Genomic DNA, 12,290 nt, shown 5'->3' with positions numbered 1-12,290 from the left:
TTACACTCCATGTATGAATGTCAAAAACCATTCTGCTGTCATGTATAACTAAAAAAAACAAAATATTTTAAAAGAGTTAACAAATGGCTTTCCTATCTCTTGATTCATATTCTGCCAACAATAATACAAGGACAATCATATCATAAAGTAAAAATGTACAAATTACAATTAAAGCAAACTCGAGAAAAGTGTAATTCCAAACTAAATATTCTTCTTAAAGAATCTCTTACAAAAAATCTTTCCTGGTCACTTCATGCACCCCCTGTTTCTTAAGTCTTATGCTAGTTTTACCCCTCCTTGCTATTCAAGAATTTGTATTAAAATACGTATGCTCCTTACAAACACAGCTTCCTGGTGGGATCATGTCTTAATCATCTGGAGTCTCAGCACTAAGCACTGGGGTTTGACCACGGCTGACCTTCAGCTAATAAAAAAGTGTGAATGAAAACAGCTTCTGCTTTTGGTGAAGTCAGACAAAACTAAAGGTCAGATAACTCCTACCTATAATTATAACTCCGAAATCCTGGATATAGTGGAACATACATGGAAATGGGGACCACATTTGCAATCCTGAATAAATCAAGAATCACCAAGATTATAAGTTTTTAGGAGCAGGAACTTTGTGTCACAGTTAAGTCCAACCAGTCTCCTCCAATGCCCAGACATCAGGTAATCATTTACTGACATCCACCCTGCACCTGTATGCAAAACCCTCACTTCATAATGAGGCAGGAATCCACTTTAAACAAAAGCCGAAATCACAGTCTATCAGGTCTGCATATAACACCTTCCTTTCGACACAGAAGAGTAGACTCTGCAAAGGCACACAAGGAAACTGATCTTTGCAAGCTTGGCTAAGAGGGGGTTTTCCCCTCACACTTTTTAAGAGCAGGGACAGGAATTCTGGCAGTCCTTATCAGCAAGTAAGGATGAGGAATGTTCTATTCATGCTACTCCTACTGCTCCTTAATAACCTTTAGGGTAACAGCAAGATGATAAAAGTTTTCCCAAAATCAGACCCAAAGAGAAAGGGAGCGGGGGACAAAACAACTTAGTTTTGGATGAAAACAAGAAACAAAAATGGGCTGAGTTATTATTATTATTTTGGAACCAGGGATTGAACCCAGGGGCATTTAACCACTGAGGCACATCCCCAGCTCTTTTTTGTATATTTACTCTTTTTTGTATATATTACTCAGGTCTCACTGAGTTGCTTAGGGCCTTGCTAAGTTCCTGAGACTGGCTTTGAACTTGAGATCCTCCTGTCTTAGCCTCCTGAGCCTCTGGGATTATGGGCATGAGCTGTAATTATTTAAGTAAAAAACAGGGTTCAAGTTGCCTCTCGGGATGATAAGAGATGTAACAAATTGGCCAGCTCTATAATGCTACCCAGCAGAACTTTATATGGTGATGAAAATGGACTATAGCTGCTCTGCCTAGTAAGGCAGCCACAAGAAACACATGGCTCTTGAGCATTTGGAATGTAGTTAGTAGAAATGAGAAAATGAATTTTAAAGTTTAATTAATCCAGATTTAAGTTGGTCATGGTGCCTACTGGCTTTGCAAAGCACAGCTCTCGAGTCTCTCAGTGATCATCACCCAGAAGCAATTCTTTCCACCCTTTGGGAACAACTGCCTCCACTGGAAGTCATTTTTAGTTGCCACAGCTCCGGGGAGAGAGGACTATAGCATCTTGACAGTGGGAGGTCAAGGATGCTGCAATGCATGGGATAGCCCCCCCACTACAGAGAATCATCCAGCCCAAAAGGTCAGGAATGCTGAAGTTGTCAATCTGCTAAGTTGGTTCAAGGATGAAATTAAACTCAAGGGTCGGGTGTGGTGGCACATGCCCATACTCTCAGCTACTTGGGAGGCTGAGGAAGGACAATCACCAAGTTCAAGGCCAGTTTTGGCCTTTAGTGAGACCTTGTCTCAAAACAGAAAATAAAAAAGGGCAGAGATGTAGCTCAGTGGTAAAGTGTCCTGGATTCAAATCCCCAGTATCTCAAAAAATAAAGTAAACCCAAGGCAAACTGCAGTACATCTTGTTTAAACAAATGCCCAGGAAGAGATTTTTTAAGCAATAGGAAGCAGTAGGTCTTTACTGAAAGGTGTAGGTGTGTATGTGGTGAATAATTTCTTAAGATTGTCACCATGAATAATTACCTCCTGTGGCATTTTTTTCACTCGAATATTAACACAAATAGTAAACACTGAGATTATTCTACAGGGCCCTGTTTTAAGTTGGACATAAAGTACAAAGGCTCAAGACCCCAGTCCTTCTCCTGCTTGAATCCCTTGCCTTCTCAATTAACCTGCTTAGTTTCTTAAGACATCCCTCATTTCAGATACAAGAGAACTGATATTGTTGTGAAAGAAAAGCAAATCAATACAAGCAAGTGGCTCTGTCATGGCAGGGCTGCACATTTACACATTACCCAAAGAAAAAGCAAGGGTCAGAATTATATTTGAACCAAAGGAAATGTAAGGAGTGATTCTACTAAATGATGATAGCTACCCCATCTAAGTGAGGCAATACTTGAAACTTTAGACCATGAGTATCAAACAACACTTTGGTTTCTACAGCCATATAAATTATGCACGGATCAGTTTAAATGGGATCATTCAGAACTGCTCAAATAGCTCTCACACTTATGTTAGCAATGTAGAATTTAACCCAGAATAGTATATTCCTCAAAGAAACAGGAATAATGGACACAATTCAATGTTTCACTTTGATTCAAATTGTTTTAGAACATAAAAGTCATCAAAGTTCATACCATGGCAATGCTTTTTCTTTTCTGCCCACTGGGCATTAACAGAAATTGTTCATTATAAGCGAAACTTCCTATTACTTAATTGAATATAAAAATGACAAATAATCCTAGCTCTAAAAAACTTATTCAGAATTTTCACACTAGTCTAAGGCAGAAACTTCCATCCTACATGTTCTGAATTCCTAAGTTTTGTGCAATTTTTGTGAACATCCCATCTTTAACCATGCTGGAGTTCCAATACTTGTTCAGATCTTCATTTGGAGAGTTTAAGATCCTTCATCATCAATTCACATTTAGGGAGCATCTATAATAATCTACTAATCAAATGTCAGAAAAGTAATATTTAAAACAGGATTCCAACCCACTCTGTTTTGCAGATTTGCCTAGAAAGAGCTACTCTTGGAGGAAAAAAAACACCCCATTTCTTTCAGGTTTCTGAATGACACAAGCCCACCCCACCTTCTTATGAAATTGGAAACAACACAGAAGAGACATTTTTAGCATCACTTTATATTCAACTACTGTGTTACACACATGATCTTGACCAAGGTTTCTCAGGTTCAGTACTACTGACATTTTGAGCCAGATAATTCTCTGGTGTGTGGCTGTTTTGCACAATGAAGAAGTTTAGCAGCATCCCTGGCCTCTTCCTATTGGGTACCACCCTGGAACCATCCCACCCCCACCTTGTGACAATCTAAAATATCTCCAGAAGTTGCCAAATGTCCCTCAGGGAACAAAATTGCTTCACGGTTGAGAACCCTGATCTTCAATGAAATTCAAGTACTAACAGGTAGGCACTGTGCTAATCAGAAGACTCAAGAAAAAGATATTATCTTTTCCTTTTCTTGTTTTCCATACAATTTATGTTAAACCACCAAGGAATAGGTTATACCATTGCGTGTGCCTGAAGACAATCTGGCTTAATTTCTACAAATTACTGCCTTCAATTCTCCAGTGATAAATGAACAAATCTATGGCAGCTGCTGTTTTGAAAACAAAGTATGTTATTTCTGACCATTCAACATTAAAAGGAAACAGTTTTAAAACACCAGCATTGCTCCTGAATTCCACATGTAAGAAAAACTGCGTCTGCATCCAACTGGACAAGCAGAATCCCAAGCTGGAACAGAGAGTAGGGCTCTGAGGAAAGACAGAATGTCAGGTACAGAAGGAAGGACTCCATGAAGAAACCCAAGCACCTGTTCTCATTTACAAGCCCCAGATCCGGACAATTAGAATCCATTTCACCCGCCAGAGCAGTCAGTCCAGTACATCACGTCGCTGTTCTCTCAAGGGGAAAACGGGGGAAAGAGCTAGTGAATTGGAGGTTGACGCCAAAATCTCTCCTAGACACCAGAAAGGAGGAGCCACGAAGTTGTGTAGCAGCTGCAATCCCCGAAACTAAATTCACAATCTATGAAATACCCACCCGCTCTAGACCCCAGTGGTTCTAGCCCGGGGTTCACAATCTACACGATCGGAATCACGTGGGGGAACTTGCTAAACACGTAATACGAGTCCACCCCCCAGAGGTTCAGACCCGAGGGCTGAAATCTTGAATTTTTACTAAAGGGCCCTGCGCACGCTGAAGTTGCAAGGCCACTGCTCTAACAATTTTCTTCCGAACTCGGAAACCACAGAAAACCTTGCAGCTGGCTTCGAAACCACTGGGGCTTCTTTCCTGGCGCTCGTGGGGTCCAAACTGGTAGCTGCCGACACCCGAGAGGGCCAGCCCCGGCTCAGGCCGGCCCCTCGCGGAACCTCGGCAGGCCCTGGGTCGGCCGCTAAGGAGCCCGGCCGTGACGCGGCCAGGCCCGGCCGCTCGCCCTCGCGGCCAGACCTCCTCGGCGGCCGGTTAGCCCCCGGCCCCTCCCGGGTCACAGTGGCAGCTCGCGGGGAAACAGTCGCCCCGGAGACAGGGGCCTGGGCCGCAGCGCCGCCCTACCCTCCCGACGGACCTTCTCTAGGGACGCGTCCATGGCTGAGGCGGCCGGCGGAGTCCGGTGAGTGGCCCGGCAGTCCCGGGCGCTACTTCCGCCTCCCGCGCCCGGCGGTGGTTTCCACGCTGGCAGCGCTGACGTCCCCCGCGCCCGCAGCCGGCGGGGCGGAGACGAGGAGGAGCTGGCCGGCGGCGCCGCGGGGTGGGGAACCTGCCGGGTGCGGGAGGCGAGGCGGGGTGGGGCGGGGCCCCGTCAAGGTGGGCGGGGCCCTATAGGCTTCCGTACCTGGCCGTCACGCCGACCAGCCCTAAAGCTCCCAGGTGAGAGGGGGAGGTTAGATGGTGAAACCGTACCAAACTCACTTTGTTCAGAAGTTTGTCGCAATCATCCAGGTAGAAGTAAAGTAATAACAAATTATCCTTCGTGAATTGAAGGTCTGAAAATAACTAGTGACGCACCTTCATTTTCTGGACCAGGCTTATAAGTCTCCCCCACCCTCAGCATCCCTCAGGAATGGAACAGGCCATTCACCTCAGGAGGGTGGGGCGGGCGAGCCTCCTCGCGCATGCGCAGGAACGACGGCGTCCAGCGTGCTCCAGGCTTTTGGGGTTTTGAGGCTTCGTGCCTCTAAATGAGTTCTGTAGTTCACTGCAGGCGCTCGTCCGAGCCCAAGTGTTTGTCTCAGCCCTTCCCGCAGAACTCCAGACGGGAAAGGTTTTGAGACAGATGGTCCAGCTTACTCCTTCATGTCACAATTAGGACTGTCGGGTGATAGGTAGTAAATCTGCTGCTGCTCTTCCCTGTTACAACAGCCCTCAGGTGTAGGAATCAAAGCTCATCTCTCAGGTCCAGTCTAGCTAGGATTCGTTCCCACACACCCTAACAACTCGTACTGCCCCCGTCATCGCTTTTCTCAAACCGTATGACTGTCCTCTGTTTCTAACGAGTGGGCTGGCGTGATTTGCTTAGTGCCAGTCTCTACTCTGGGATGCCGGCCACGGTCGCAGGCAGTAGCACTTGCCCCCTAGAAGACCAGTGATGTTACAGTCACAATACCATTCCTTTTCTCTCCTGTTTATACACATCTCTTCCGAAGTCTGTGTAAATGGGTGGCTTTTCCCGTGTAATAATTACATATTTTGAGCTATCTTGTATTTTGGTTAAGGCCCAGTTAATTACATTGTTTTCTAGCAAAGGAAACCTGCGTGCTGGTTTACAGTGTGCAATAGAAATTTGTGACTCTCCAAAAAGTTCTGCAAACGAAAGTAATGATCAAGTTTATATCTTCCAAGAGCTAAAAATTGTGCCTCTGCTCGATCAAAACAAGTCACTTTGCCTGTTTTATGAAAATTTTCAAACATTTTTAAAAAGCTCAAAAGAATTGTACAATGAACAACCATGTATCTACTACCTAGATTCTATAGTTAAAACTTTTTTTTTTTTTTTTTTGTCAGAACTGGTGGTGGAGGGATTGAACCTAGTGCCTTATTCATGCTAGGCCATATTCCCAACCCTACAATTAACAATTTATTTTATTTGCCTTATATATAGTATCCATAAACTCATCCATCAATGTATGTTTTGGTACATTTCATCTTTGATCACCCAGATATAATTAAAGACTGATTATTAAAGACTCATAATGTTATATGACCAGGTGACACAGGCCCTTAATCTCACTACTCAGGAGGCTGAGGCAGGAGAATCCCAAGGCCAGCCTGGGCAACTTAGCAAGACCCTGTGTCAAAATAAACTTTAAAAAATGGATTGAGGACATATCTGTAGTATTCCTGGGTTCAGTCCTTCCTACCAAACAAACAAAAACTGGTAATTTTAAAAGCCACTTCCAAGTATTTGTGGATTCCATTACAAAGTATATTCTGCAAAACAAATGCTGTAGAGATAAAAGTTTACTGTTTTAAAAGTAGACTTTGAAAACCCAACATAAAAAAGTGGGAAAATTTGGTTCATTTAAAACTTAACCAAACATTGATAGCCAAATAGCACAGTTAAGTGCTAGAAATACATACAAAACAAGATCCCTGCCCAAGGGAAACTGCTTTGGGCAGAGGTCTTTTAATCTGAGGTCCAGGTAATTTGTGAGACTCTGGAGACTATGCCCAAAATGTTGTGTGTGAGTACATTTTTCGGGGGAATGTAAAATGTCCACTGCTTTGAGTTAATACTTAAGTTTGTGACTCTCCCTCTTCCCCTCCAGCTGATAAACTATAATGCAGCATTCTTTGGGACATTAAAGAGTTATGTGTAGATATTATGGGAATCCGCAACAGGAAACCACTAATTGTGGGAAAGTTTAATCTCCACTGATATATGTCTTACATGTGTTGTTAACAGACCTTTCTTGGTTAATAGGCAAAAAGGAAACCAAGTACAGGAGGTATATGATTATTTTCCCCTTCGGGTTCATTCACATGATTTTGTTGTGACCTAGACAATAATTACAACCATATTGTAGATGAATATTTTAATCTTTTACTTTTAAAATCAACCAACTGATGCATGTGAAAGATTTGATTATTAATTCATCACCGCAGTACAAGAATTATAAATTACCAAAAAATGGGAGGGCAAAGACAGGTTAATAGTGGTACAAGTAGAATAGATGTTTCTAGAAAGGCTAAATGAAGGCGCAGAGATTTAAATATAATATTTGGACATAAGGAAAACCTCTAGAGGAAATAAAACAAACAGAAATCAGGCATTGGAATTGGCAAGAGAGATAATGTAAATGGCAATAAATTTTTCACTTTTACAGGATGGAGTCAGTAGTTTCTAAAGAAACAAGAATTTTTTTTTACATAAGTGAAGGCATTTATGAAATGGGGTTAGGGGATGAAGACAAGGGAAAAGGGCGATATTCAGTTTTACATTATTCTGCACAGTTTTGATTTACATTATTTGTATGCTTTTCTCTTATGGATTAGAATTTTTTTTATGTAAATAGCCTGTAAGAAGCTGATTCCAATCAGTTTTTTGAACCACCTGAGCAACTTCAGAGAAGTCTGCAATTCCTAACAGCAACTCAAGGTGGCGACCTTGAGATGGGTTGTGTCTTACTTTGCTTCATTGGTGACAGTTTTTGCTATCAAACGTACAGAGTATTTAAAGAATATATTTATATTTAGGGATATATTTATATTAAATAATGTATTTATATTTAAAGAATATACATGGTTATATTCTCCATGGTTATATTTTTCCACATTTTTAATTAATTTGGCCAATATCACTCCCCAGCTCTTCCCCATCCCCTGGCATCACCCCACCCCCAAGGGGTCCCTTTCCTCTGTTCCACTGTTTTCACTTTGGATTTCCATGAGATAACCCCCCCACACACACACCTTTCTTTTCCTTTTTCCTGTATAGCTTCCACATATGAGAGAAGACACATAATACTTGACCTTCTAACTTGACCTTCTAACTTTGGCTTATTTCGCTTAACATAATGTTGTCAGGTTCTGTCCATTTTCCTGCAAATGCCATAATTTTATTTTTCTTTATGACTGAATAAAATTCCATTGTGCATATATACCACATTTTCTTTATCTATTCATCCGTTGATGGACACCCAGACTGGTTCCACAATTTAGCTGTTGTGCATTGTGCTGTTACAAACATGAGTATGTGTGTATCACGATAGTACAATGACATTAATTCTTCAGGATAAATACCAAGGAGTGGTACACCTGGGTCATATGGTGGTTCTAGGCCTACTCTTTTGAGCAACCTCCATACTGATTTCCGTCGTGGTTGTACTAATTAGTACTCCCACCAACAAAAAGATCCTTTTTCTCCATATCCTCTCTAGCATTATTGTTTGCTCTTTTCTTTTTCTACTGGGGATTGAACTCAGGGGTGCTTTACCACTGAGCTACATCCCTGGCCCATTTTTTTAAAAAATATTTTTAAAATTGTTGATGGACCTTTATTTATTTATATGCAGTGCTGAGAACCAAACCCAGTGCCTCACACGTGCTAGGCAAGTGCTGTATCACTGAGCTACAGCCCCAACTCCCCAACCCATTTTTTAAAATTATGAGACAGGGTCTCACTAAATTGCTAAAAATGTTGAACATTTTCTCATATATTTGTTGGCCATTTTTATTTCTTCTTGTGAGAAGTCTGTTTAGTTCATTTATGCATTTATTAATTGGGTTATTTATTTATTTTATTTTATTTTTTATTGTAAACAAATGGGATACATGTTGTTTCTCTATTTGTACATGGAGTCAAGGCATACCATTTGTGTAATCATAAATTTACATAGGATAATGTTGTTTGATTCATTCTGTTATTTTTTTCCCTTCCCCCCACCCCTCCCACCCCTCTTTTCCCTCTATACATTTCTTCCTTCCTCCATTCTTACCACCCTCCTTAACCCTAACCCTAAACCTAACCCTAACCCTAACGCTAACCCCTCTCACCCCCCATTATATGTCCTCATCCACTTATCAGCGAGATCATTCGTCCTTTAATTTTTTGAGCTTGGCTTATCTCACTTAGCATGATATTCTCCAATTTCATCCATTTGCCTGCAAATGCCATAATTTTATCATTTTTTTTGAGTTCTTTATGTATTCTGGATATTAATCCTCTGTCAAAAGAGCAGCTAGCAAAAATTTTCTCCTGTAGGTTCTTTCTTCACATTCTTGTTTCCTTTGCTGTGTAGAAGCTTTTAAATTTGATGTCGTCCCATTTATTAATTCTTGGTATTTTCTCAGCTTTAGGAGTTCTCTTGAAGTTATTGCCTGTGCCTATGTCTTGGAGTGTTGACCCTATGTTTTCTTCTAGGAATTGCAAAATTTCTTGTCTAATTTCTGGGTCCTTGATCCATTTTGAATTGATTTTTGTGCAGGCTTAGAGATAAAGGTCTAATTTCATTCTTTTACATAATGGATAACCTGTTTTCCCAGCACCATTTTTAAAAAGGCTGTCTTTTCTCCAGTGTATGTTTTTGGCACCTTTGTCAAGAATCAAGTGACTGTATCTCAGTGGGTTTGTCTCTGTGTCCTCTATTCTGTACCATTGGTCTTTGTGTCTGTTTTTATGCCAGTACCATGCAGTTTTTATTATTATAGTTCTGTAGTATAATTTGAAGTCAGATATTGTTATACCTCCAGCATTGCTTTTTTCCTTTTTTCTCTTTTAGAATTGCTTTGGCTGTTCTGGGTCTTTTTTATTCCCAATGAATTTTAGGACTTTTTTTTTTTTCTAGTTCTGTGAAGAAAGTCATTGATATTTTGATGGGGGTTCACTGAATCTGTATATTGCTTTTGGTAATGTGACCATTTTAACAATACTAAATCTGCCTGTCCATGAACATGAACAGCCTTTTCATCTTCTGAGGTCTTTTTCAATTGCTTTCTTCACTATTCTATAGTTTTCATTGTAAAAGTCTTTCACCTCCTTGGTTAGATTTATTCCAAGGTATTTTATATTTTGAGGCTATTGCAAATGGAATTGTTTTCCTGCTTTCTTTCTCAGTGGATTCATTATTGGTGTATAGGAAAGCTATTGATTTTTGTATGTTGATTTTGTGTCCTGTCACTAATATCGTATTAAGGGAAAATTTTTATTGTTCAGATATGCATAAAAGATCTGGACTTTTTTGTTTGTTTGTTTTTGGTACTGGGGATTGAATCCAGGGGCACTTAACCACTGAGTCACATCTCCAGCCCTTTTTTATTTTATTTTGAGATAGGGCCTTGCTAAGTTGCTGAGGCTGGCTTTGAACTTGTGATCCTCCTGCCTCAGCCTCCTGAGCTGCCTGGATTACAGGAGTGCACCACTACACCCGGCAAAAGTAATTAGTTGTTTAACGTCCGTCTCCTTTGGTATAAATGCCATTTTGGCAGGCAGAGAGGTTTGTCTTTAATATTACAATATTTCCAATGACTGGCAGATAGGCTAGTCAAAAAATAGTTGTTGAATGTATGAATAATGAATATATACTAGCACAATGAGTAAATTTTATTTTTCCAAATATTTTCATTGTTTTCAGTCTGGGTTTCATGAGTATCCTATTTTAAAGACCCTCCATGGACAAAGAGGCAATTTATCACCCAAGTGTTGCTAACCCAGTGTCTAGGATGCGTTAGGGGTTCCATGAGTAATTATTGAATACATCAATTCAACAAATATTTTCTATGGGTCCATTATAGGCCAGGCAGTATTATAGAAATTAGGGATTCAAATCAAAGGTGATTAAATAAAGTTAAATTTTTGTCTTTTTTTGATTCTTATATTCTATTGAAATGGATAACAAATAGCAATATAATACATTAATTACTTACAAATTTAAGGCAGATAAAGTAGGATAAAAGAATAGTCAATTAGGAATGAATTCATCCCTCAGCTATCAAGTTGAAATCTGTGTTCTAAACACTGAAAGTATTTGTTCAGTGATACTTTGCGAGACATAGAAGAAAAGTAAGCAAAACTAACCACTGCCATCAATGATGTAATGATTTGTCAATATTAAAGACTTGGTGGAAAACTTTCCTGTTGATATTTTTCTGGTACTCAAAGGACTATTTTTTTATATTAGGAAGTTTTCCTCCATCATCTAGTTAACAGAAGCAGAGTTGGGTGTGAAGTCTTTGGAAGATCTGAAGCAGATAAGTTAGGACAATGTGGTCATGTGAAAACAAGGATTTCAAGTCACATTTAAAAACTACAATTTAAGTTTAAGTTGCTTCAGATTTCTTTACATTTTATGAAAGTACCCAGATTTTTCTAAAATGGTGCGCCCCAAAGGTAAATAAGCAATGACGATATGAGAAGGAAAAACATGTGCAAATAGTCAATAAACATGTATAAAAATTTATCATCACTTGTCATAAAAGAAATGCAAGCCAGTCACGGTAGTGCACACCTGTACTCCCAGGAATTCTGGAGGATGAAACAGTAGGATCACAAGGTAGAGGCCAAACTCAGCAGTTCAGCCAGGTCAATGGCCCACACTTGTAGTCCTAGCAACTGGGGAGGCTCAGGCAGTAGGATCGCAAATTTGAGATCAGTCTAGGCAATTTAGTGAGATCCAGTCTCAAAATGGAAAAGAAGACTGGGAATGTAGCTCAGTGGTAGAGTGCCCCTGTGTCCAGTCCTTAGTACTGAAAGAAAAAATGTTTGAAAAAGTCTACAGCAGCATTGTTGATAATTGTATGAGTTGTATAAAATTTATGCAATTGTATAAGTGTATAAAATTGAAAACAACATATATCAAATAATATAATACAATGCAGTTGTCGCACTGTGAACAAAAACCTAGTGCTTGTGGGGCACACTCAGCTCCAAATCAAAGCAGCCTTTCCTTCCATTCAGGTCGCTACCAGTGAAATTCTAGAGCCCACATGAAGAATGTTCTGGAATACACAATTTTCCTCTGCTGTCACACCACAATACACACAGATGACTTCTGTGACCTCAGAAGGTGTGGGGGTTTCTCCCCACCAGCACACCATTCTGCAGCAGACACCAGCTAGGGTGTCCTCTAATTGAATTCAGTTCTGACACAATCTACCTGGAGCTAGGGTCAGATCCCACAGGT

The 12,290-nt window shown here is 40.4% G+C and overlaps 1 protein-coding gene across 6 annotated transcripts in view; it reads right to left on the bottom strand.

The window, feature by feature from the left end:
• Pdxdc1 (pyridoxal dependent decarboxylase domain containing 1) overlaps nt 1-4,970 on the bottom strand; it is a 48,953-nt gene extending 43,983 nt beyond the window's left edge. For 4 of the 6 annotated variants that reach the window (XM_047534294.1, XM_047534298.1, XM_047534299.1 and 1 more), the window contains exon 1: nt 4,739-4,969. In XM_047534294.1, the coding sequence (XP_047390250.1) occupies nt 4,739-4,759 (21 nt within the window). In that variant the 5' untranslated portion in view covers nt 4,760-4,969. Of the gene's footprint in view, nt 1-4,738 lie in introns of all 6 variants that reach the window. The other 2 variants (XM_047534295.1, XM_047534296.1) reach the window with 1 other exon arrangement.
• Between the last annotated feature and the right edge of the window lie 7,320 nt (nt 4,971-12,290).

The sequence above is a fragment of the Sciurus carolinensis genome, chromosome 18 (assembly GCF_902686445.1).
Source record: "Sciurus carolinensis chromosome 18, mSciCar1.2, whole genome shotgun sequence".
Classification (NCBI taxonomy): domain Eukaryota; kingdom Metazoa; phylum Chordata; class Mammalia; order Rodentia; family Sciuridae; genus Sciurus; species Sciurus carolinensis.
This window is presented reverse-complemented; position numbering and strand designations above follow the sequence as displayed.